The 24,754-nt window shown below is 58.6% G+C and overlaps 1 protein-coding gene across 5 annotated transcripts in view; it reads left to right on the top strand.

Moving 5' to 3' along the window:
* PTPRN2 (protein tyrosine phosphatase receptor type N2) overlaps positions 1–24,754 on the top strand; it is a 599,207-nt gene that overhangs the window by 481,107 nt on the left and 93,346 nt on the right. For all 5 annotated transcript variants that reach the window (XM_061415339.1, XM_061415342.1, XM_061415343.1 and 2 more), the window contains one exon: positions 7,664–7,876. In XM_061415339.1, coding sequence (XP_061271323.1) covers positions 7,664–7,876 — 213 coding nt within the window. The remainder of the gene's footprint in view (positions 1–7,663; positions 7,877–24,754) is intronic.

Raw genomic sequence — 24,754 nt, 5'->3', positions numbered from 1 at the left:
CGCCGCCGCGGCCGGGGGAGCTGCGGCGCGCGGCACCTTTGTCTCCGCCGGCTGCCCGAGAAGTTTGTGGTCAGGAGCAGGATGGCCCCGCTTGTCTGTGGCTCCGGCGCCGGGAAAAGGCTGGCAGTGGTGATGGCGCCGCCGCTGCCCGCGGCCGCCTCACCCGAGGCTGTTTGGCCGGGCACACGTCCCCCTTCTCCTCCGGCTTGGGCACCCGCGCCCGCCCCGCTGCAGGTAACCAGGGACGCCGGGCCGGGGCGTGGGCACTGGTGGGGCCATCGGAGAAAGGACAGGGGCTGGGTCGGGGGCGGGAGGGAGCGGACGAGTCCCACTGAAGGAGGCACCTGCCAGGCATGTAGGTGGCGCGGAGAGGAACCCGAGCCGGGGAAGGATGGAGGCTGCACGCGGCGGGGGAGGAGGGGGTCGGGGGGGCGACCCGAGCTTTGGAGAGAGCCCAGTCCAGGGACTAGCTCTGACTCGCAGCAGGCTGCCTGCCAAAGGCTCTGTTTGGCTGAGGAGGTCTGCGTCTGAGGTCATCCTCCTAGTGGGTCAGGGGTGGACATCCCCTGGTGACCCGGCTGGTGGCAGCTCGTCCTGAGCGCGAAGACTGAGAGGCGGTGGCCGCCGTCCCGCCGCACGGCACCGGCGGAGACCCCCGGGCCGGGCTGTGGCCACTGCCTCTTGGACTCTCCCTTCGCAACGCCAGCCCCTCCGGGCAGTTCCGACCCGCAGCAGAGCGGGGGGCGCGGGGCGCAGACAGGCAGGGTGGTGGGAAAAGGTGAAGGACATGATGAGCAGCCAGGGTGGAAGGAACCAGCGTGGGGGCATTTTCCTCCCAGCCCATTTTGGGGGCGCTCTTCGCCCTCCTCATTGGGGCCGGAGCGCGCCTCTGAGCCGTCCAGAGCCGGAGAGGAGAGCGCGGGGGCCGGGGGGGGGGGGGCCTGAGAGAGGGCAGGGGCCCCTGGACCTCCCGGCCCGGTGGAGAAACGCCTCGGCGCGGCCGCCTCCCCTCCCCCGAAAGGAACCTGCGCCTTCTCGGCCCCCTCCCCGGCGGGGCGGGCGCGCGCTTGCCAGAGAAACTTCTGACGCGGAGCTGTTTGAATGAGGAACTTGATTTCCTTCCTTCAGCACTCCCTGCGTGGTTCTGAGCTGAGACTTGCTTCGGGTTTTCCAGCAGCCTCGCTCGGGGCCGTCGGGCAGACCCCGACCTAGGGGTGGGAACCTCAGCCGAAGAGGCCTTTTCGAGCCGGAGATGGACTCCCGCCCTTTGGCGCTATCAGTGCTCGGAGGCTGCTCCGCGTTGGACGGCTGTGGCTGTCGTCTCCGTCACCTCTGCCCGTCCACCACCCAAACACACAGCCGGAGAGTGAGGGGCCGGGAGCCGCCGCCGCTTGGGCCGCAGTGCTCACCGCGCTCCGCCCGGCTGCCCAGCTTCAAGGGCCGGCCCTGGCCCCGCGCGCTCCGGCCCTGCGGCCCGGTGGCTGAGCGAAGTGCGCAGACAGCGGCCCCAGGCCTGCACCGGGGAGCCTCCCCGCCTGGGGTCAAGCGCGCTGCAAGGCAAACCCACCTTCTCTGAATTTAACTCGAACCGAAGTGTGAGAAGGTGGAGGCCTGTGTGCAGGAAGCATCGGAACCCCCGTCTCTTTATCACCCCCTCGCACCCCACGAGCCCCATGCTTGGCTCTCTCGAGAGGGGTGGCGAGGCGAGGCGGGGGGGCCTGCCGGGCTCCTCCCTCCCCAGGCCCTGGGGTGGGCATCGATCCGTGCTCCGCGGCCCGCGCGCTTTGTGGCAGGGGAGGTTATGCCCCCCCCCCATTGTCCCCGGGAAACGAGCTGAGGCCGCCTGGGAACCCCTCGGTGCCATGAATACCGGCGGCGCCCAGGAACCCTGAACCCTTTGTGTCCAGCACTGCGGTCTGATCTTTCTGACCTCGGTGCGGATCGCGTAAATAGGAAGGGGGGAGGGACTGGGAAGGAGGAGGGAGAAAGACCGGGCCTGTCGAAAGGGGAGGGGCCGAAAACGGCCGTGCGCCCCCGGGAACCCCGCTCCGAGCGGCGCCGCAGCCGGGGCCTCACTCGCGCGATTCCAGGCGATTCCAGGCGGCGGCTTCTCAGACTCCGCGAAGGAGACGAAGCGGAAAGTTCAGTGCTGAGAAGGGCTGGGTCCTTGCCGAGGGAAGCTCCTTGGAAAGCAGGGGCGAGCCAGTGGACCGCCGACCCTGGGGGCGCGCCCGGGTCCAGGCAGGCCGCCGACCGACGGTGCGCGCCGGCCGCGCTCCGAGTCGATTGGCGGAGCCCGAGTTCGGGTGCAGTAAACCTGCCGCGGAGTCTGAGCGATGGCCCGGCCGAGGCGCGCCCGCCCCTTCGCGGAGCGCTGCCGTCCATGAGCCCCCTCCCCGGGCCCCACTCCGCCCCCCCACCCCGCTCAAGACAATTTGGTGCTTATGAAGCTCTGCTAAAAATTAGTTCACAGGGGAGTGTTTTTCCCACTTTAAACATAAATGTCGTAAATCTTCCCTGACACCGGAAAACAGAGTGTCTCCCCAAAACTGACCTTCCAGGAGTGCTTAAAGATGCAAATAGACAGTTCATCACCTTTTATGTATTTCTTTTTCTGCCTATGCCTGGAAAACACCTCACAAATAGCCTATTTTAAAATAGCGTATCCCCAGTTTATTTCCATTAAAGTTTATATTTAACAATAATTGTTTCTTGGAGATTGTTTTCTTTTGCCCTTATAGACTTTTTTTTTTTTTTTTTTTTGGCTACTTGAATGGCAGATTTGCAAGTACAATTTCATCTGCACAGACGAACAATAGCCTTCAGCTGCACAAAGGATTTCTCCCACCCTGAATTCAGACCGCAATGCCTCTTGCTCTGATAATAGCTTCTGAAAAGATTTTGTAATGCAGAGAATTAATACATGATTATTTCCGCCTGACTTCTCTCATTTATTAGAATTCTGTGGCAGGGTCCAAATTAAAAATAGTTCAGTTAACAGCTTTTAAAAATACTTTTAAAATATTTTAAGACACCTCCCCCCTCTATATGTTTAAGTTTGGTCATTCCCATGGCCTGAAAAATGTTAAAATTTTTTGATCAGCTTTAAGGTGATACTTACTGTATCTTAGCAAATATATTTTAGTAAATTTAGCATGAAATTCCCAAGTAATTCTAAGATGATTCATCTGGGAAACCAAAGACAGACTTGTTTTAGCAGCTCATTAGTAGTCCCTAAAATTAATTTTTAAATTTTACAGAGAAAAATATCTTTACCATTATAGTAACATCCACAGTATAAGAACTTTAGTATCAATGAAATTGCTATATGCCAGTGCCCATATAAGTTTTTGGGTGCAAGTGTGTTTTAAAACTGAAGTCAATGACTTAGGTAATGAATTACTCTTGCTAACTGGTTACATAGCACAGTCTTAGAAAAATATTAAATTTTTCTACCTGTCAACAAATATTTTTACCATAAAGTTTTATATTTGTGTGGCTGCCTCAATTCTCAGTCAAGCTTGGGTATAGAGTGTTCTTTTTTCTCCTCTCTTCTTTTATTTTAAGATTACCACATGGACTGCTAAAAAAAACGTTCTGAAGATATTTTGCCAGAAATGGCTCAGAAAATAACAGAAAGGAAGCCCCATGCACCTCCACTTGTAAGCACAGATCAAAATAGTCTAACTAGGTCAGGATAATGTCTGTGGGTCCTAAGGGCAGTTCCACTGATTGCCTCTGTGGTCACACGTGTATTTCAAACCACAGCTTCTGAAATATTTTATATTATAAATTCAAGGAGCTGCAGGTGGAGATGGTTGAGTGGGAAAAATATGTACTACTGTACTTCAGTTTACTCTCAAGATGCATCTCACCTGATATAAAGTTGACTTAACTCTTCCTGAACTATTTTTAAAAAGCACACTTTTCCTACTTCTGAAACTCAGTTATGGGTGCCAGTTGTATATGTGTCCCCTACGTCCTAGGGTACACGACACCCCACGCTCCCTGTGTGCCCAGGCTGCTGGGACTGCTTCCTCCAACCCCCCTCCTTCCTGCTCCAAACTTTCCGGAGGGAAGTGAGCTGCCACTATACAGAAGGAGGCGGTCCGCTTTTAAAAGACGCCTGACTGTAAATGTCAAAGTCATAAATATTTAAGCATTATTTTCTTTCAATTCCAAGTCAAGACTGACAAGATGCCTCTAATTAGTGGAGGGCTCTCTGCAGGGCTCAGCCCCAGGTTGCGATGGCAGGAAAGCACCTGTGTGGCAGGCGCTCCGCAGGGGGCCCCGGGGCCCGGGTTACGCCCGGAAGGACGGAGGGTCAGACTCGCCTTTAAGCGAAAGCACACGTGTCCTTCTCTCACCTCTCCTGGTTAGCAGGGATCCTGAGATTTTTTTAACTCTACAAAAAAGAAAGGAGATAAAATAATCCTAAATTATTTCAGCACAATCACTGTGACAAGGAGGGAGTTTATGCTCTTTAATTTTAAAAACATGAATATAAATGTTTGTTTCTTTCAAGATTCCTAAGACCGGACTTGCAGTCGACAGTCCCCGCCTCCGCACCCTCGGCGGCTCTCTGTAGAGTCACTGAGGGGCCCGCCAGGAGCGGGACTTGTCAGGGTCCGGCTGAAGTGCCCCGGCGCCAGCGGCAGGCAGGCCGCCCAGCCGGCCGCTAAGCTCCTGCGGCCTCACACCACAGTGGTCAGAACCGGGTCTCCGGCCTCTCCGAGCCCCGCATCCCTGCAGCCGCGTCAGATCCTTCCTCTCCCCACCTGCTCCAGCCGCCCCGCCCGCCATCCTCAGCCTCGCCACACCTCTCTCAGTCCGCCCAGCCTGCCGACCCCGGCCATCCCTTCCCTGGGGGGCAGCTCCGGCCCGGGGAAGCGGGGAGCCGGGCAGGAGCGTAGAAGAGGGGGCTCCGTGGGCGTGGGTCCAGTCCTACACCCTCCGGAGGCAGCTGGAACCCCGCGGGGACTGGGCAACGGGCCCGGGAGGAGGGACCCGCAGTCCCGCTCCTGGACGCTCTCCTTTGACCTCTGAGCCAATTCTAAACGCGGCGCCAGGGGCAGCAGGCAGGCTCCTTTCCGCTCCCCAGGCCAAGCACACTGCTGGTCACGGCATCCGTTGGGTTCTGGCATCAAGGACGCTGAGGCCGCCTGGCCTCCCCTGGAAGAGCCTCCGGGGTGGGGGTGCGCGCCCCGCCGGGACCTCTCCTGCCGCCACAGGCCTGGGCCAGGGTAACGTGTAGGCCGCGGCCGGCCTCCTTCGGGGGCTCCTGCGCGCTCACGGCCTCCTGCCTGGAACCGAAGGGCCAGCGGGCGGTGTTTGTGCCCCTTACGTCCGGCCGCCAGGCGTGCACCGCTCGGGAGGAGCCCGGTGCAGGCCTCTGTCCCCAGCGCGCTGCGACCGCCCGTCGGTGCGCACTGAGCTGTGGGCCACCCACCGAGGCGCCGCGCGTCCCCTCGGAGCCAGGCTGGTCACCGCGCGCGTGTGCGCGCCCTGTCGCGGGCCGAGAAGCTTCTGGAAGCCTCCGTTCTGGGGCGCGGTCAGTCAGGTGAGCGCGGGGTCTTCCCGAGGCCCGGGCGGGACCCCCTAGATGGGGCGCGGGGACCGCCTGTCGTCTGTGCCTGGGCGGGGTGGGGATGCCGTGATGGCCGGGAGCGCCGAGGCGGGGGCAGCGGGACGCCCCTCGGCCAGCCGCGCCCCCTTTGTTGCCGTCCCGGCTGGTCTGCGAAGACTCGGAGCTGGTGTGGAGGACCCGGGCCTCTCCGGGAGCCGGGGGGCGGCACTTGCGGGGGCAGGGGCGCAGCGGCCGAGCGGGAACCCGCGCGGCCGAGCCTCGCCGGCCTCTAGGAGGAGCGTCCCAGGCCGGAGCTCGTGGAGAGGGGCGTGCCTCCGAGTTAACCGGCCGCGGCCCGACGGGCGCCAACCACGGGCACCGCGTGCGGGCGAGGAACTGGGAGCAGGGTGGGAGGCGCAGGGGTGTCGGGCGCCCTCCGGGCCAGCCTGGGGGTCCAGCACCGCGGATGGGACTCCCCCCCGACCCGGGTCTGTTTCTGGGCGCGGGGCGGGGGGAGCGGGGGAGACAGCCAGCGGCCTCGGGGGTGACTGTTCTGGAAGCAGCAGGGTGGGCCGGGGGAGGAGCGAGGGGAGGGGCTGGAGGGGCGGGGAGGATCTCCCGCCCGGCGCTCGGTCCACCCGGAGGGCCCGGCTGGCCGGCCGCCCCAGCCGGGGGCCCCACGCTGGCTCCCCGCGCCCGGGTCCCTCCCCCTCCCCCTCCCTCCGCGTTCCGCACCCCCCCCCCCCCCCCCGCCACCGCCGCGTACTCGCGCCTCCGTCCCTCCCGCCGCGGGCGGACCTGCCGTCCTCCTCGGATCCGAGCATCCAGGCAAGAAAATCCGGCGTCTTTTCTCATTTCGCCCGCGTTTCCATTAACCCAGTCCTGGCATCAACTAATCCGCCGCACGGAAGGCAAAGGAGGCTAATTAATGACCAGCTTTTCCAGTCAAGACCGGCGATAATTGCTTTGGTGGCCTTTATGATTACAAGATAAAAACGGCCCGGCCTGACATAAGAGGCCCTGTGTACATTGGGAGCCGGAGGAAGTGAGGAGCTGGAGGCCGAACGCGGCGCAGAAAATCACTAATAGAAGGGAGATAATGAATAGGCCGGCCAGGCATTCATGGGGAAAAATCCATTTTGTTACCACGCGAAATTAGGTGGTGGAAAGGAGTTTGCTAATTGTGCTCATCCCGTAGCGACCCGCACTGAGGCGGGCGCGTCTCTATTCATTTCCCGGGTAATTGCGGACGGCGTGCTGGCCGGAGCCGGTCCATCGTCCCCCTGGCGTTTTTTAATTGTTGCTAATATTCCTTATAATGAAGCTAATGAGGGCGAGCACTGTGCAGCTTTGGGCGCACGGAGACGGTGAGACGCACCGAAAGGGTGTTCTGACCCCCACCCCCCACCCTCATCAAGCCTGAGAAGCTGATGGACCTGGGCTCTCTTACCTCTCACCCACCGAGAAGTGAACTCCTGGACCATCGCGAGCCCCTGTCTTTCCTTGAAAGCCCCTGCTTTCAAAGAAAAGTGCCCCAGTGCGTGATGTGGGGGTCTGTGTGGGTGCAAGCGCCCCCGCCCCTCCACGCCACGCCGTCGGTGGTCTGTACGGCGGAGGGGGGCGGGGTGCGCCTCCGAAGGAGAGCAAAAGGACTTCTGAACTGGCCTCCCCCTGCAGTGTAGCCAGGAGTAGTCGCCTGCCTTCGCAGCTCAGCCCCTGGTCTGACCTGTGCTGCGGCTTCTACCCCCCCACCCCACCGGTCTCTCCACCCCAGATGCCTCGGTGGTGGCCCTAAATGCCCCTCTTACCCGTTGAGAAGGGAGAAAGGCTTTGTTTTCCTTAAGGCAGTGAGTTAGGGCCCAGATACTTCCTGTCGTTGAGTTGAGCGATGCCGCTGCTGACCTTCCTGGTGAAAGCCCTGCTGACCCAGGCGCGCTATGTCCAGAGGACCCTGGACCTGGGCCGGGGGCTGCACGGCTGGACGCCTTCGGGTCGGTCCGGTGCCAGCCCAGAGCTTTACCCCTGTGGGTGTCTTTGGAAAGGACTGTCTTCAGGAGCTGGGTACTCACCTCTCACTGCCCCCTCTCCTGTTTGCAGAGAAGCAGAATCAAGCTTCTGCCTCACCAGGCTGCGCGGGAGGACTCCACCAAGTTCGTGGTGCTCACCCTGGTCTCCATCGTGGTCATCGTGGGGGTCTTGCTGGCGTCCGGCGTCATCTATTGCCTGCGACACAACTCTCACTACAGGCTGAAGGAGAAGCTCTCCGGACTGGTGGGTGACCCGGGCCCAGATGCCACCGACGCCTACCAGGTAAAGAGACACTTTTCTCGGTGCCATGGCCATTCCGTTCACCCTTAGAACAGGCCTCCCCCATGCCCGGCAGTTGTTCGTAGTTTGGGTTCTTGTGTGATGACGACTTGAAACTTCTCATTAGCATTCATGTAAATGCCTTGCAACCCCGGTTTTCCTTCTCTAAGTTAATCTTAGGCTGTTCTGGGATGGTCTCACGTTAGCTGTGAAAGCAGGCTGCTAATTAGAAATGTGGAGAATGTACAATACATGAATTATGTATTATCTGTTATCTTTCTTAGTTTGGCCACTAGTAATAAAAAAAAAAAAAAAAAACCAGAGTTGCAAGATAAATTGGTTGTATAGATGTACGAAGATGTCTCTTACATCATTGACTTCCTCAGGGTCTTAGATGAAAAGACCCTCTGACCCTGTCTGTTGCCACCTTTGCTGTGTCTTGGATGACGTGGAATCTCAGGCTGATGGCTGGAAAGCAAACCAAGAGCCATGGTGGGGGAGCGTGTGTGGGCAGGGGGCTACAGGAACAGTCCCAACATACCTGGAAACAAATGGGGACCAATGAGAGCGAGGGGAGGCAGCTTCAGACCAAAGTGGACAGGAGAAAAGTCCACAGAATGTTTGGGGGTTCTGGAGCACACACTCCAGGTGTAATAGTGCTCTGTGAGGAAAACCGTCTTCCAGTTCTAACAGCCGTGCAGGCCCGGAATATACGCCAGTCAGGGCGTTTGATTGCTTTTAACAGAAAATATAATGTAACTCTAAGTGTATTTTCCACCTGGGAAAGTAATTTACTCAATCATCTTCTTTAAAATTCAGTCGTCTATTTTGTAAAAGACTCTCTCCCATTGGATTGGAGCGGAGTCGTTGTTTCCTCGGGTCATGTGACTGTGGTATGGCGTATGTCATGTAGATAGTGCGTCCTGTTTCGCAGTCACATCTATAAATATTTCCATTCTGTCATCACAGTTGCACTGTTGGAGGCTGCTCAAGCCCTTTCCAGAGCCACCCGCCCCCGGGAGCTTGTCTGAGAGACACCCTGACCCTATCTCGCATAAGCCACTGGGATGAGTTTATAAAATCACTCTGCTCAAAAGAGACCAGAAGACAGCCTTCTTCCCCGTTTCAAAACTCTTGGTGGTGTTGTTGAATGAAGAGAACCTCTGGTTTTCTGGAGGGGGTCAGAAGCCTGGTCGGTGCAGTCTTTTCTTATTAAAGAAACAGCAACTTCAGATGTGTGGGAGATGGCATTTCAAGAGCAGAGCTAGCTTTGCTTCAAAGCAAAAGAAAAAGCACGTTTGAAGGAGAAGCTTGGGGAAAAATGTCACACCAACTAGTAAGACTTTATCCAGAAATTCTATTGAGCAAGGCCAGTATAGGCAGCCGGGTCTGCTGGGCCAGGCCTGTGCCAGGACATAAATAAATTATCACACCGGTTCTGTTCCGTGTGTGAGAGACGGGAGATCACACGGGCGGAGGGTTTTAGAAAGCATGGCATCCTTTGATACGCTTTGAAATTCAAATATGAAATATTGATAGAATGGAAAGGTTGGGCTTGCATGCAGAAGTGACTCGTTCTGGCAAAAGTGCAGGTTGCGAATGCATACTTAAGACCGCGTTTGTGATAATTAACAGGAAAAAAAGCGTCCCAGCGACAGCTCTAATTAATAGTATCTGTAATTAAAATCATGCCCTTCCAGCAGGAAAATTGTTTGAATTTCTTGGAGTGACCTTTATGTGGCTCCTCCTGGGGGCATGGTGGCTAAGTTGATATTGATTTTATAATGAGCTCTGGTTTGTTTAATAAGAATCTGTAATCCAGACAATAAATGAAATGTGTGCTTTTCTTCAATCCAGATTAATAAAAAAAAAAAAAAAAAAGGAAAGAACACAGAATAAAACTTTAAAAATAGGGTCTAGGAAAATTTGGAAATGAAAGTATTGTAGAGATTTTCTGGTGGGCTTGGTTTTGAGATTACTACAGAACAGCCTTGTGGGAGCTGCTTTGATGAAATGTGGAGGTTTGCTCCTCCGAAGTGGACTGCTCACTGCTCAGAACATGCTGGCACTGGGCTGTCGTCTTGTTTGGGCTTGTTTTTAGCAGAGCACACTCAGCAAATGGGGTGAGGCTGTCCTGATTCTTGGCTCTGCATTTGCTGAGTCATGTGTTAAGGGCTGGTGGGGGTGCAGTTGCACACAGAGGAGTCTGCCTCTGTAAACAGGGCGGGTACTCATCCATTCACGGATCCCTCCTTCATTAGGGTTTTCTATAACTGCCATGGAGACCCCTTCGAGTTTAAAAATCTGCCTGAAAAAGTTTTTTTTTAAGTATTTCGAACCCCAAACAGCCATTTGCAGACGGTGTCTTGCTGGCTTCCGTGCTTCGTTTTCAAATCACTGGACTTCGGCACTTTGCCAATTCTCCCCTGTGCTCGAGGTTACGGGTACCGTCCGGTTAGTGACCCTCATCCCGGGGTTACAAGGAAGACGGAATGACTTAATATGGAGCTTTCTTTCATGGGGCGTCTGGGAACGTCCCATTCATTTTATGAAGTTTCTGAAGGAGAAGATAGATGAGCACTCTGCACGTTCGGGGAGGAGCGAGTGGCCCGGGAGTGGTAGGTGGCAGTGTCGTAGCTTTACTGACCTCAGAGCAGGAGGAGGTCAGCCTTTACAGGAGAGCGGCCTTGGGGGCGGGCAGTGGAGGCTCGAGGCTGGTGGTCTGCAGGCGGGCCTGGTGCACCTGGGCGTCCGCCTGCTCCCCGAGCGGAGAGCCCACGGATAGTAGGGGCGCGGCCGCCAGGCTCTTCCAGCGGGGCAGCCCTCGGGTGGTCGGCCCTCCATGCACACCTGGACTTGCTCTGCTAAAACCCGTCCCTGCACGTCCCTGGTCCTCTGGGCCAGCCCCTGCCTGCTCGTCTAATCCACGGTTTGGGGTTCGGGGTTCCTGTGGGCTCGCGGAGTGTCCCTGAGTGCTCGGCGGGTTTTTTTTTTTTAAACTTGTTTCCAAACAGCGAGTAATTTGCATTATTAGCTTCCAGTGCAAATACGTTTAAACATTTTTTTCTCTTGTCCCTTAAAATAGAACTATTTTATAGACAAGAGTCAGCATTTTAAAGACTCTTACGTATGTGTGAGAGTGTGGTATTTTCATTTGCTTTTCCTATTGGAAAAATCACATCTTTCTCAACAGACTCATATTTTAACAAGTAACAAGATATCAATTTCACCAGGTAATCTATTGAAGTTTAATTTGCTTGGACTTGGAAGAACTGGGTGTATTAACTTTTAGAAGAACTGAAATCCATCTTTAAAGGTCATGTTTTAATGGGATTCTGCAATTAAACTTTCTCCATTGTTTTAGTAAATGTTATTTTTGTTCTCTAAGTAGATAAGCATAAGATACTTCGATTAAATCGGTGTTTTTGGTCTAAAAGGCCAATGTCTTTGCCTTTATTCCTATTTCCCCCCAGTTGGCACATCACGTGATGCGCACGTATGTGCATGCGTGAGCGTGTATTTACACACGCGTGCTCGCTGAGGGCAGCCCTGGGGCTGCGGGACGAAGTCACAGCCCACAAGTGAGTTTTGTCACATCAGTGCCCTACTTCCGTGGAAGGGGATTGGGCAAGACTGGGCAGAAACAAGCCCCTGGATGCTCAGAGGTGTCCCCGCCTGTCCCCCGCCCCGCCCCGAGTTTCTTTGAAGGCGGCTCTGTTTCCAGGCTTTGATCATCTCAGAGCAGCGGCTGCTCCCCTTCCCCTTGCCGGGGCGCAGCTCTGCAGAATCTCTGGCGAGGAGGCCTCCTCTGATGGTCTGCCTCTGGTGCCCACAGGCCCCAGGGTGTTTGGGGCCTTTGGAGCCAGACCCAGAGGAGAGGGCGGGGTCGGGCTGGGGGTGCCCATGAACCGCGGTCCCAGGAGCCCAGAGGCCCCCGACCTCCACGCTGGGGCGAGGAGAGCCAAGGCCCCAGGCTGGCTCTGCTCCTGGCCTGGCTCAGGGGGAGGGAGGCCCCAGGCTGCCTCTGCTCCTGGCCTGGCTCAGGGGCCTCCTCCTCGGTGACTCTCCTCTTCTCACTTGCTGTGGCTCTCAACACAGAAACCCTCCCCCCTCGACGTGGAAAGCAGGGAATTCCTGGGGTTTACCTGATCCAGGTTCTAAACCAGCCCTTCCCACCTCAGTCCACTGCGAATCTTTTAGCAGCTTGGCGTGGCTTTATGTTTAAATTCTCATGTTGAAATAATTCTGTGTGCAAATTCCAATAAGCAAAATCTATCCTGCTTCAAAACTGGAAGGGTGCCCTGAAATACTATTAAAGAACATTTCTTTCTGTGATGACCTAGTCAGGCCTGAGGACTGGAGTCTTTCGGGTTTTGCCTCTGCAGAAGTGGCCATCAGTACCAACCACCGCAGGCAGAATTCCCTCGAAACGTCCTGAATTCTGGTCATGTGGCAGGGGTGTGGGCTGCCGGGCAGCAGGAGGCTGCTGAGGGCACAGCCTGGTGACCCCCGGGCAGGCCTGGGCCCCCTGTGAGTCCGTTCAGCTTCCCTGCCTGCAGCCTTGTGAGAACCCCAGGAAAACATGCTCACTTTCTGGGTGGTGAGAGTAAGGGGGCCTGTTTGCAGGACCTGCTTTTTGCCTGTGTTTTCCGTGTCAGGGGACCCGGCTCAGGGCCGACGGGCTCTGACCTGCATGCTCAGTCAGACCTTCCCGATACCTCTCCACTCCGGGTCTGAATGTGCCTCTGGAAACCTGAAGTGGTAGCATGTTTTTCTCATAAATCTTAAATTTTCAAACATGACGTTTCCAAAAGCAGCGACTGCATGCGCGTTCCCTGGCTTCTGTGCAACGCGTTCTCTCGGAAATAGCCCCGAGATCGGGGAACGTCTTCTAGGGGAGGCTGGAGTCTAGAAAGGTGGCCAAAGAGACACCTATGCACGCCCAGAAAACACACCGCCTTCCCGATGGAGCAGCTGCTGCCCCGGTCAGACAGTGGCAGTCGGACCAGACTTATTAAACACCGGAGACCCCTCAGTGAGGTGTCTGGGAAGTGAACGATCGGGACGTCTAACGCGAAGGACGCTGCGGCCTGGCCTCTGCGGCTCCCCGGGATCCCGTGTTACATGCCGTGGTCAGCTCTCCTCTTGGCGATGTGTCCATGGATCTGGGCTTTACCCCAGGCGGGCCCAGGGCATGGGGGCCGGAGGGGGCTCACCTGCCTCCTCCGGGTCAGGCTGCTTTCCTGGGTCTCGTGTTGTCCTGTGACAGCCGAGGGCAGAGAGTGTACCTGAGAGGCAGGTCCAGGCGGCACGGTTTGGGGCAGGCGGGGAGGGAAGGTGTGTCACTTGAATTGACTCTGATTCTGGCGAGGGTGGGTGGAATGTTCGCGTCCGCCTGCCCCTCTCTGTTAGCATGGGCATCCACTTCCACCTCCCTGAGGCCCAAGCAGCACGCCATAGGAGCCCGGGGCCTGGAAGACCCTCCGAGAGCCCCGCCTCTGCCCCCAGCCTCCGGCTCCCATGAGCGATGCCCGTAGACATGCTGGGAAAGCCTGCTCTGACCCTGGTCCATGCCGCGGGGCCACTCCAGGCGGCAGGGCCTGTCGTACGCGTGCAGGAAGCAGGCGTGGGGTGGGCATGACTTGTCCCGGGCCCCAGGTGGCAGGCAGCAGAGCTGAACTGGCCACGGGACAGGCAGGCGGCAGGATGCTCGCTGGACAGGGTTCCCTGCCCCAGGTCTGATGGCCCCTGTGCCACCTTCCTCCTCAAGGGGAGGGGAGCCAGGGAGACACTGGAGAGGCGGACGTCGCGCCCTGCCGGCTGGGGACTCCTCGCAGACACAGCGTCGGCTGTAAACCCACCCCAGGCCTGGGCACCGCACCACCCAGATGACCAAGGGGTCGTTGGCCTGATGGGGACCTCCCACACTGGGCCATAGGAGGGGCACAGAGCCCGCTGGAGGGCGGGGTGGCATGCTGGAGCCTGAGTGTGGACCCTTGGGCGGATGTGCGGGCAGGAGTACGCGCCGAGGCGCTGTGTCCCCTGCGCTGTGGAGCAGGGACGGGGTCCAGGGCCACGGGGCCAGTGACCCTCCCTACCCTTGAGCAAGGGCCACGCTGCCCCTGCGGGTAGCTGGCTTCTCCTGCGTGAGGGCGACGGTGGGCCAGGCCCGTCGCCCCGTCCAGCTGGCCTTCTGGCCCTCTTGTCTTCCCACTGCGCTTCCCAGTCTCTCTCCACTCCTTTCCCTCCCTCCCAGTGTTTGACCTCGTGGACGGCCCTGCCCCCCCGCCTGGCGGCAGCAGCCAGCCATGTCCCCGGGCCCCACGCTCCTCACCCACGGGACGGGAAGGGAAGCGCATCGGGCTGGTCCCTGGGCTCTAGAAGGTCCGAGAAGGTCACGGAGGCGCCCGGCACCTCATCTCTATGTGCTGTTCAGGGAACGGCTGTGTGTGCTGACCACGGCATGTGTGCTGACCGTGGCGTGTGTGCTGACCGCGGCGTGTGTGTGCTGACCGCGGCGTGTGTGCTGACCGCGGCGTGTGTGTGCTGACCACGGCGTGTGTGCTGACCGCGGCGTGTGTGTGCTGACCGCGGCGTGTGTGCTGACCGCGGCGTGTGTGTGCTGACCATGGCACTCGGGTGTTGGTGGGTGTGGCTTCCTCTGGAGGCGCGGCTCGGGCCCCCCCAGCTCAGGTGAACGTCTCTGACTTCTTGCCCTGCAAGGGCTGTTCTCTCTGCTTTAGACCCTGATCCAGAGATGCAGGCACGTTTCCTGGACCGCAGCTTAGCACATACGTTCTGCAAGAATAGCAGTGTGCTCCTGGGGAAAGCCAGAGAAACCCAAGGCCTGACTGTCCTGGGGAGTCCAGGACGTTGTGGGGAGGGCGCTGATCGAGGCGGGCTGTGGGGACAGTGGCCGTGGTGTCCGTGGGGCGCTGCTCCCCGTCTGTCCGTGGAGGTCAGTCCCGCTGTCCTCCACCGTCTGCAGGAAGGTGGACTCGTGTGTGTGTGTCCAGGGCCTCCTGAGTCCAGCGCGTCTGTTCCCCTCGCCCGGCCGCGGGCGCCCCTCAGCAGGCAGCGGAGCCCGTGTGCGGCCTGGTGTCCCGGGAGACCCCCTGTGGGCTTCTCGGCGATGCCAAGCTCTGCTGAAAGGTGGGCGCTGGGAGGAGAAGCCTGCGAGAGTGCAGGGAAGTGTGAAAATGGATTCAACGGGGATTTAGACCCAGACGGCAGGAGGGCGGGAGGGAATGCTAAAAGGCAGGTAATCAGAGGCCGGGGTCCCGTGAGTGAGCCAGGCGGTCCCGCGAAGCCCAGCGACAGGCCCACAACCCGCCTCCCCTTCCGGGGTCTGCCTCCCGCTCCCCAGCTCCTGCTGGCCCGGCCCCGGGGAGCGCGCGTCCCCGTGAAGGTGAAGGGGCTCCACAGAGGCCTGTGCCTGCAGAGCCCGCTGTCTGTCCACCAGGCCTCCAGGATGGGCCTGGCGCGGGCGGCCATGGGCAGAGCCCCGCAGCACTGCCCGGTCAGCTCCTGAGCCCCTGCTGGCCCGATGGCACCTGTGCCCCCGGGGACCCCCCGTGCCACGCACAGTGACGTGCACCCCCCCATCAAAGGCGGCCAAGCCCAGCTCTTAACTCAACATGGGCCTGGCACAACAGAGGGCAGAGCTCACTGAGGGGAAAGCTGAGGGCTGTTGGCTCCAACCGTCGGAGGCCACAGAAGTGTGTGTTTACGAGGGGAGAACGCTTCGGAAAGAGCAGCTGCACAGCCCAACCCAGGGGAGTCAGGCAGGGCACAGCGGTTTCCAAACGTCAGAGGGGACCGTGCGGGGACGTGGCGCGGGGGACGGCCACCTGTGAGCCCCCGACGCAGGGCGGCGCACTCACCCGCCCGGGCAGGCCCAGCGTCCACACCGCTGTCTCCTGAGGCCCCTTTGGCGTGGAGTCTGTATGCCTCAGTCCCCACCCCTGGCCAGCAGCTGCACGGCCTGTGTGTCTGGGTCCCTGCTGGCCTGCAGCTCACCCTGGGGGAGGGACGCCTTGGGGAGCCTCGGGAAGACCACGTGCCTCGAGAGAAGTACGCCTCTTCCAGAAAGTCTTTTCCAGAATCCACTTCTTCCAGTGATGACATCATGGTTTCTAAAGCGGCAGGGGCGGAAGAGAACTCTGTTTCGAAGCAGTTTACAGGGAGGACCGGTTCACGCTGGGTTAGGCACGTGCCTGAGACGAGCAGCTCTGAGAGGGGCCCCTGGGAGCCTGCGGTGGTCAGGGAGGACTTCCCAGAGGAGGTGAGCGAGGGGGCTCAGACAGAGAGACAAGAGGCAGGGTGCCTGGGAGAGGAGGGGGCCGGAGTCTGGGCCGTGGACAGAGGCGTCTCCTTGGAGCTGACGCTTACACTGAGGAGAGAGAGGCCTTTGGAGGCGGTTGAGCCCAGATCCGAGAGCATCTTGGACAGATGGAGGTGGGAGTTCCAGGAGCCGGGGGGCGTGTCTGTGCTGCACGCGAGTCACTTCTTCGGGAGACGTCACCGGAGGGATGCCCGACAGGGGAGAAGCTCCGTAACAGTGTTTCTCTTCTCCATCTAATTAACAGCTCTTAAACTTTGTGGCTCAAAACATTTGAGTCTCCGTTGGGGTTTTCTATTTTGGAAGTGAAAGTTGCTCAGTTGTGTCTGACTCTTTGTGACCCCATGAATGGAATTCTCCAGGCCAGAATACTGGAGTGGGTAGCCTTTCCCTTCTCCAGGGGATCCCAGGGGTCGAACCTAGGTCTCCTGCATTGCAGGAGGATTCTTTACCAGCTGAGCCACCAGGGAAGCCCAAGAATACTGGAGTGGGTAATCTATGCCTTCTCCAGCGGATCTTTCTGACCCAGGAATTGAACCAGGGTCTTCTGCATTGTAGGCAGATTCTTTACCAACTGAGCTATGAGGAAAGCCCGCCAAAGCACTCCTGCTTTGAAAGACTTGCTGATAATTAAGAATGAAATTGTGGTGGGTTATTTATTAGCAATGGCAAGGTGTTCATACAGGTGACTTCCTATTAGGAAGGCGACAGTCGTGAAAAAGTAGTGTTTTAAGGTTCTTTAATGTAAAAAATAATGCAGCCAGCAAAGTTCGGTATCTGGGTGTGTGTGTGCATGCGTCTGTGACTATTTGGAGAATGAAAAAAGGAAGGCTCACAAATGATTGCATCAGCAGGAAAGGCCAGATGCTTTAAGATGCTCGGCTGTGTAAGGTGTGTGAGGGTTACGGACAGGAAGCACAGGTTAGTGATGTTTCATCGCAGACGAGCTAGAAGAGTCTGTGTGACAGACGCTGGGGCTCTAACACTGCCCAGGGCGCCAGTGTCAGTATGGAACTAGACGTATATCCTCTAGAGTTAGGAGTTGGGATTTGTTTTATACGTAAGCATTTTATCGTTTTCTTGTTTTATAGACAGTGAAGCAGAAGAATAACAAGTGAGAGGAATGTTCTTTAGATTACATCCTTCGTAATCCCGAACACCATGCTCTTTAGGTAGAGTCCACGGTGGTCTTGGGTGGGAGGAAAGCGTTGCTTGTGCAGCAGCCGTCAGCTGGGAGGGCAGTCTCAGCTGTTTACCTGCCCCCAGTCATCCCCACCCCAGCTTCCCCTTCCTCTCCCACATCCAGGGAGAAGGGAAGTACTGAGTTCAGCGACCGCAGAACTTGACATTGAAACGCCAAGGGGAAAAAAACCTCAGTTCCCCTGTTGTTTGCTTTCGAACTTTCTTTTCTGACTTCAGACCCTGTGTTTCCCAAATGGTGGTCGTTAAGTGGTGCGTTTTAACTCTGGTCCCCCATCCTGTGGCCCCCCACTTCCTGAGACAGATTCCTGGGGCGCATCTTGGGTACACAGACCTCACGCTGGCTCCAGCAACCTGCGACTCATGGCCCCGGGCCCTGGCCAGCAGTGCCCCACGTGTCTGCTTGCTCTCGGGGCCTCTCCTGGGATGCCCCTTCTGGGGCTTTCCTCCAGGGCCGCGGCCAGCTTGGACCTGCTGTGGAAGCTGGGCGCCTGTGCCTTCCTGGCGGTGACAGCCTGAGACGTTCCTGCTGGCCTCAGAGGTCAGCGCCCTCACCTCACAGCTGGGAGAACCGAGATCAAACGGACTGACGGTGACTTGCCCCCATCACCCTGCGCGTCAGTGTTGGGGGGCCGCGTCGCCATTCACAGCAGCTTCGGTGGCGTAACTGGTCCCCGAAGGATGCTGTGAGTTTGTCTCTGAGGCGGAGGCAGCTGCCTCCCGGCCCGCGTCCCCCGCGGCCCTGCCTCTGCCTTAACAAGGCTGCAGGTGGGATGGGGAGCTGGGAAGCCCTTTCGTGCCCCTGCCTGGCTCTGTATTGGCCTTGGGCCCGCCCTTGAGCTCCTCTGTCCTGGAACCTTTGTGCAGGCTGCAGCCCTCACTCGGAAAGCTGTCCCCCAGCTCTGCCCCCTTGAGCGTCCCATCTGTCCCCCGGCCGGACCCCACACCCACCGCCCGCCCAGCGTGGCCCCTCCTGAGGGACCCCTCCCGGCACCTTGGACCACCCTTCACTTCTGGAGGGGCTTTCGCCCCGGGCTGAGCCAGACCAGAACTTGGCTTGTTCCTTCCCCTGCGTGTCCTCTGAAAAGAAGGTGAGGATCTGTGGAATGAACGCTCAGCCTCAGCAGGGACCGCTCAGAGCCCGGGAAAGCCTGGTTGGCAGGTGGGTCTAAGGTATCGTCATGAGAGGAGCCGGTTGGGGGGCGTGTTTAGAACTCTCGTGAAGACATCACCCTTAACCTCCAGCGTTGAGAGCAGTGCCCAGCACGCAGCACGGGGTGCGTGTTGAGCTCCACATGTGGATGAACGAGACGACGGTGATGACAGACCTTGGGGCTTCAGTATCTGCTGAGCAAGGAGAAAATAAGGGAGGTGCAAACGTTGCTGGTAGGAGACGGCTGCTCGTCCACGTCCGCGTCAGGACCAGGGCTCCCTGAAGAGGTGCGCAGTTTATTTCCACTTGACGTGGCCGTTTTTTATTGTCTGAATATTAAATATGAACCTGAAACGCCCCTGCACACAGTGGAGCCACTCCAGACTGCCTTTGCCCTCAGAGGCCGAGTCGAATGTGAGCTATGAGGCGTCTCTGACATTCAGGACCCAGGGAGCTGTCAGCTGCAGGAGTCCAGGAAGTTCGGGCTTTGTGTTTGCTGTTTTATTTGTCTTAACGACGGTGGCCCTGCTGGGGGCTTCTAGCTGGACGGGAATCCTCCTGTGGACAGGAACCCTCCTGTGAGGGCTTCTGGGTCTTGCCGAGGTTGTGGGTCAGACACACTCTCTCCTGCATCTCCATGAATTCCGGCTTTCAGCTGAAGCATCAGAGATCATTGCGGAAACCATGGTAACTGTGGGTTAGGAGAGAAGATACTCGTGGAGTTACGTGTTTCCTTCCTGTGTTCTCCTCGTCACAGCTCTTCCCTGGTTTCACCCTGATGGTGATCAGAAACAGAGCCGACGGCGTGTGTCCCAGGTCTGAAAGGACACTCAGGCTCGGGGCGGGGCCTTGTGGACGTGGACGAGTCAGACACACCGGGGAGGAACTTAGTAACGTGTCTTCTGGGCCCATCTTTAGGCAGCAGGCCAGCCATAATTTGGTGATTTCACCTCTTGCACTAGAGAGCTATGGAAAATGAGACCGGTCTCGAGCTTTCACCTAAGGCTCACCAGTGATGTCCCAGCCCCACCCGAGGACCTGAGTCCAGCCCCCAGGCAGCCCCACCGCCCGCAGCCTCTCGTGGGGGCGGCCCTGCCCTCAGCGTCTCGGCCACTGCCCAGCGTGGGGGGCCTGGGCCCTAGGGGCTCCTGGCTGCAGGCGGTACCCACTGATGAGCGGGCATCGGGAGAGCCTCATTGATCTGTGCTGGACACCGAGGGGGACAGAGAACAGGAAAGTGACCGCTGCCCTCGGTTTGGCAGGCGAGGACTGTCCACGTGGCGGTAACTGGACAGTAGGCAGGGTCACTGTCGCGGCCGCGCATCTCTGACCGTGGACTGCTCCAGACGGGGAAGCGAGCGGGATGCCCTTCTCATCTCTGTCAGCAGAGATGAGTCTGTGTCCTTACCTCTCATTTACAGAAAGCGTTTACAAGGCGGGAGCCGTGACTCACTGTTGCTCTGTAAACACTGCTGCCCGGGGGCTGTCCTCACAGTTGACTGGTGCCACGGGAGCCGGCACCGAAGGCGGCTGCGGTCTCGCCAGAGGAGCCCGGGTCTGCAGCCACAGCTGTTCTCAGGGTGTCGGGGTGCTGGTGGGGCACAGGTTAAAGGTCAGAATGAGCACCGGCTTGTGGAGACTCTCAGGCCAGCTCAGGATTCACTCTGGAGAGGGGCTTCTCCCCTGCATGGGCACATGCGTGGATGTGTGTGTGTGTGCATGTGTGTACACACAATGCATTCACGTGTGCGTGCATGTGTGTATACACGTGTGTGCATGGTGTGTGTTCGTGTGTGCACATACACGCATTCGTGTGTGCATGGTGTGTGCGCTGTGTACATGTATGCGTGCATGTGTGTGCACATGCATGCACATGGTCTGTGCACGGGTGAGCATGCTGTTCTGCCAGGGGAATGTAAACGTGATCTGGGCATCACTGAGCAGCTGGTGGATGCAGTGAAGAGGGTCCAGGACGAGTGGTGGGGACCCCGTGACACATGCCAGGGCTGGAGAGACAGGCTGAGCGCCAGCTCTCGTCCAGAGAGCAGAAGGCGGCCTGGATCGGGGACCCCGCCCACTGCCCCTGCTGCGCCTCTAACCCCCCCGGGTCCTCTGCTTCCTACCCAGAAACAGCCGGGGCACCCGATCCCTTACGAGGCCACTGGGGAGAGCTGTCCTGGGGTGCACAGAGCACACATCTGTGTCCATGTCCCAGGGCAACGCCGAGCAGATGAGCTGCTTTCAGTGGGAGGGGCCCCGTGAAACCCCACCCTCACCCATCGTGAGTCTGTGCTCGTGGCCTGCTCGAGGCTGTTCCTCCCGGTCACACTTGTCACGCGTCACAGCTGCTGGGGGCGAGCCCGGCTCACCAGGCGAGGCTCCACTTTTCTTCCTGTGCTTTTTCTTGATGGACATTCCTGGACCCGGAGTGTCCGGGTCAGACATTTCACTCGTTCATTCATTTTCCACGTAGAAGTTGCCGTGTGTTAGACATACCTCGTGTGGGGTTTTATTGCGAAAGTGAAGCCTGATCAGTCAACTACAAACCAGCAAACTGAGCGGGAAGAGGAGACATGCCTGGGCCTCACCCTGAGGGCCTGACCCAGGGCTCCCCTGCTGCCCGCGGGCCTTTTGCCGTGGTGCTTGTGGTCACGCCACCTCCGAGCATGTTCGTGGCACCCTCCGTCATGGTGTCTCCGTGGCCTCTTGCATGTGACCCCCCGAACGCCACTCTGGGGTCGCCTGTGCCCCTTGCTCTCACCATGTTGTGGGGTCCGCAGTGCCTTTGGAGCTGGGCTGAGGCCTCCCAGGGCAGCCGCTCCTTTTCAGCATTTTTATCCGCCCGGAGAGTAATTGCCCCCCCACCCCCACCCCCCGGGGCACGTAATGAACCCCTTGCGCTCTCTCCCAGCTTTGCGCGTCCCTCCCCAGCTTTGCGCTGCTGCACTAATTACGATCCCAAATAGCCCCACAAACCCGGGGCCTTTGTGTGCACACTCGGCGTCCGCTGCTTTGTTCCCGCTGCTCCGTGAAAGGTACAAAGAGGCCGTTCTGAAGCCCGGGGAGTCCTGTTTTTCCTCGGGCGCAGTCTGGGGACGGCAGGCCTTGTCTCTCAGAGCAAGCCCCACTCGGTCCAGGTTCCCCGTCAGATAAGATTCCACGTGTGACGGTGGCCTTCTGCCGCCAGAGTCCTGTTCGACTCACTTTGCAGGTTGTGCTACAGCGTAGGGACGGTGGACACTGCAGACGCATCCCAGGGCCGTGGCCGGAGGTAGCGGGGGAAGCAGGTGGCTTCACAGACAACGATCTGCACACGCTGTGCACGCCTGGCTCCTGAGCCCACATCCCTGCACCCCCTCCTGCCCCCCACACCCCCGCACGCCCACACCCCCGCACGCCCGCGCCCTGAGGACCCCTGGAGTGGGAGGCTTCAGAGCTTCAGCGGATGCTGTGCTGACTCTGTTCTCTGGACCTGCCCGCTTGGGTGGCTGGCGGGGCTGGATGGACTGAGGGGGCGCCCTGCACGGTGACAGGAGGGGGGCCCCGCGTTGGCTTCACGGGAGGTTCACGCCCCGTCTCACCTCTCTTGACCAACGAGGACACGTTCAGGACACGTGCGTCACATGTTTGATGATTCTGTGATGGAGTACTGGATTTTAGGGGGACTGAAGTGCTATTCTTTTCTCTTTAGAGACTTCTGAACCCTGGTTTCCCCAAGAAGGGAGGGGAGAGATCCTTCCCACTGTAGACAGTGGCCGGTCGGCAAACTGGGTTCCGCATGGCCCGTGCCCTCCCCAGCAGGGGGACAGTGCGCGTGGAACCCCGCCTTTCAGCTGTGGTGTCCTGGGAGGAGGACCTGACCGGGCATCCTGACTGCTCCCGCACACCCATGCGTGATCCAGGAAGCTGGTCGGGGAGCCCGTGTCCAGCACAAGGAAGGCGTGGTCGGCGGCTGCACGCTCGCCTCACGCCCCAGCCCTGTGTTGGCTCTTTGCCCATTCGCTCTTGGAATGCCCCCTACGGCCCTGTGCAGCCCTTCTGCCACCATCCCCACCTCCACAGGTCAGGAGGCTGACGTCCAGACACAGGCGGCTTGTCCAAAGCCTCGCAGCTGCTGAGCGGCCAAGCTGCGACTCAGGCCCGGGGCTTCTGGGTGGGAGTCGTTGCCTGGACACCCTCGACCCGAAATGCCTGGCGTGGACGGGGTGTGTCTCCAGCCGAGCTCTGTCCCTGGACCCCCTTGACCCGAGATGCTTGGTGGGGCAGGGTCTGTCTCGGGCCAAGCTCTGTCCCCCAACCCCCTTGACCCAAGGATGGGGTCTGTCTCGGGCCAAGCTATCTGTCCCACTGGGTCCATCTTCTCCCTGGGCTGGCTCCTGAGATGTTCATGGCAAGGAACCCCTGCTCCCCAAGAGGAGAGGCCCCATCGACGCTGCTGATGCTGCTGTGGGCTCGCCGGCCAAAGGGCCCCATCTCCGCGTGATTGCGTGCGCACTGCCCCCCACAGGAGCTCGGGACACTGCATCTGTCCTCTCCATGACCGTCCCCAGACCTGAGAGAGTCCAGAAGCTGAAGACACACAGCCGCGCAGAGAAGCATCAGCTCCCCAGAGACCGGCATCCTGGAAACCACAGCAGCGTGGCTCCAAACAGGCGGTTTCCTCTTCGCTGTTGGAAAAGTACTTCTTTTCCTTCGCACTCGCCGTCTTCTCTCCTGCTGAAGCGCAGGCACTGTGAGGAGAAACAGATCCGGCCAGACTCCTAGTGGGAGTGTTCCCTGAGCTCCGTCACAGCCGCAGAGAGTGCTCGGGGGTAAGGGAGCCCCACGTCTGCGGGTACAGCCCCGGGGCTCCTGCTCTGTGCTGGCGCCCACTCTGCAGGGATGGACGAGGGGCACCGCGAGCCAAGAGACGTTTGAAGGGAAGCCACACATGGCTGGTCGACCCTGCATGTAGGTCTGCGAGCAAAAGGCGCCTGTGGCTGAGTCTGCCCATCTTCCTCTTCGTAATGGATTGCCCTTGGTTGTTGAGTCATGTGAATCGGGACCTGAGGATGGTAATTGCCTTTATCCACTCAAGGGCATCATGCTAAATGCTCAGGATCATTCTTATGAGAGTAACATGTCCTAGATCATGAGCAGAGTCCGTTTTTAATCAAGAGAGAGTTAGTCTGGATCTTTAAACTCCTTAAAGATTTTTTGTTCGGTGGAGGGGCTGGAAGGTGCTGTCCAGCCGAGCAAAGGCTATTTGCCAGACTCTCGTCTGTGCTGAGGACGTGGCCACGTCTGCAAAGTTGAAGGGGACTTATTTCAGTGAGGCTGCGCTGTGGTCCGCGGGCTTCCCTGTGGCTCAGTGGTGAAGAACGCCAGCGCAGGAGACGCGAGTTCCCTGCGTCGGGAAGATCCCCTGGAGAAGAAGACAGAGCCCACTGCAGTATTCCTGCCTGGGAAATCCCACGGGCAGAGGAGCCTGATGGGCTATAGTCAATGGAGTCAGAAAGAGTTGGACGCGACCGAGTGACTCACATACACACACACACTAGTTCGTACCTCGATGGGCTGTGTCCCATAGTTTTCATTCGGGGTTCCCAGGGAGTGAGTGCTCGGCGTGGACTCTGCCCTGTCTGCTGGCTGCCAGGGTTATGAATGAGGAAAAGTCCCGAACGTGAATGGGCTTGTCTCTGGGTTTCTCTCAGAGCCGGCTGTGGAGTTCATTCAGCGTGATCAGTGTCCTTTCGCTCAAGTGGGCCACCTTCCCTGGATGATCACAGCTCATAGCTCTGCACTCTCACCCCCCGTCACAGGCTATCACCTACAGGAGATTGGTCTTGGCGACTGCAGCGTTTATCACGCGACGATGCCGCGTGGTCCTTCCTGGTCGTAAACGCAGGCAGTGAACTCAGGGAAGCGCGTTGGCCTGGTCGCAGCTCCGTGTGATGGGAACTCACGTTGTGAACTGCACGTTACATTTAAATAAGTGGTTAAGCCCAGCTGGTGCGCTCTCTTGTCGCCTGAGGGGTCAGCGGGTTCATGCCTTCGCTGTCGCCATGGGGACTGCGGATGCCTTTTTCGGGAGACGTGGTCCTTTTGAATGAAGAATGAGGCTCTGTCTGCAGGTTCCCCATCTGGTCAAGGGGCGGGCAGCCTGGTGAACCCGCCGCACTAGGCGGCCTCGCTGCGAGACCCATAG

Source organism: Bos javanicus, chromosome 4 (assembly GCF_032452875.1).
Source record: "Bos javanicus breed banteng chromosome 4, ARS-OSU_banteng_1.0, whole genome shotgun sequence".
NCBI classification, from domain to species: Eukaryota; Metazoa; Chordata; class Mammalia; order Artiodactyla; family Bovidae; genus Bos; species Bos javanicus.
The sequence above is the reverse complement of the archived record's forward strand: the minus strand, read 5'-3'. Positions and strand labels throughout refer to the sequence as shown.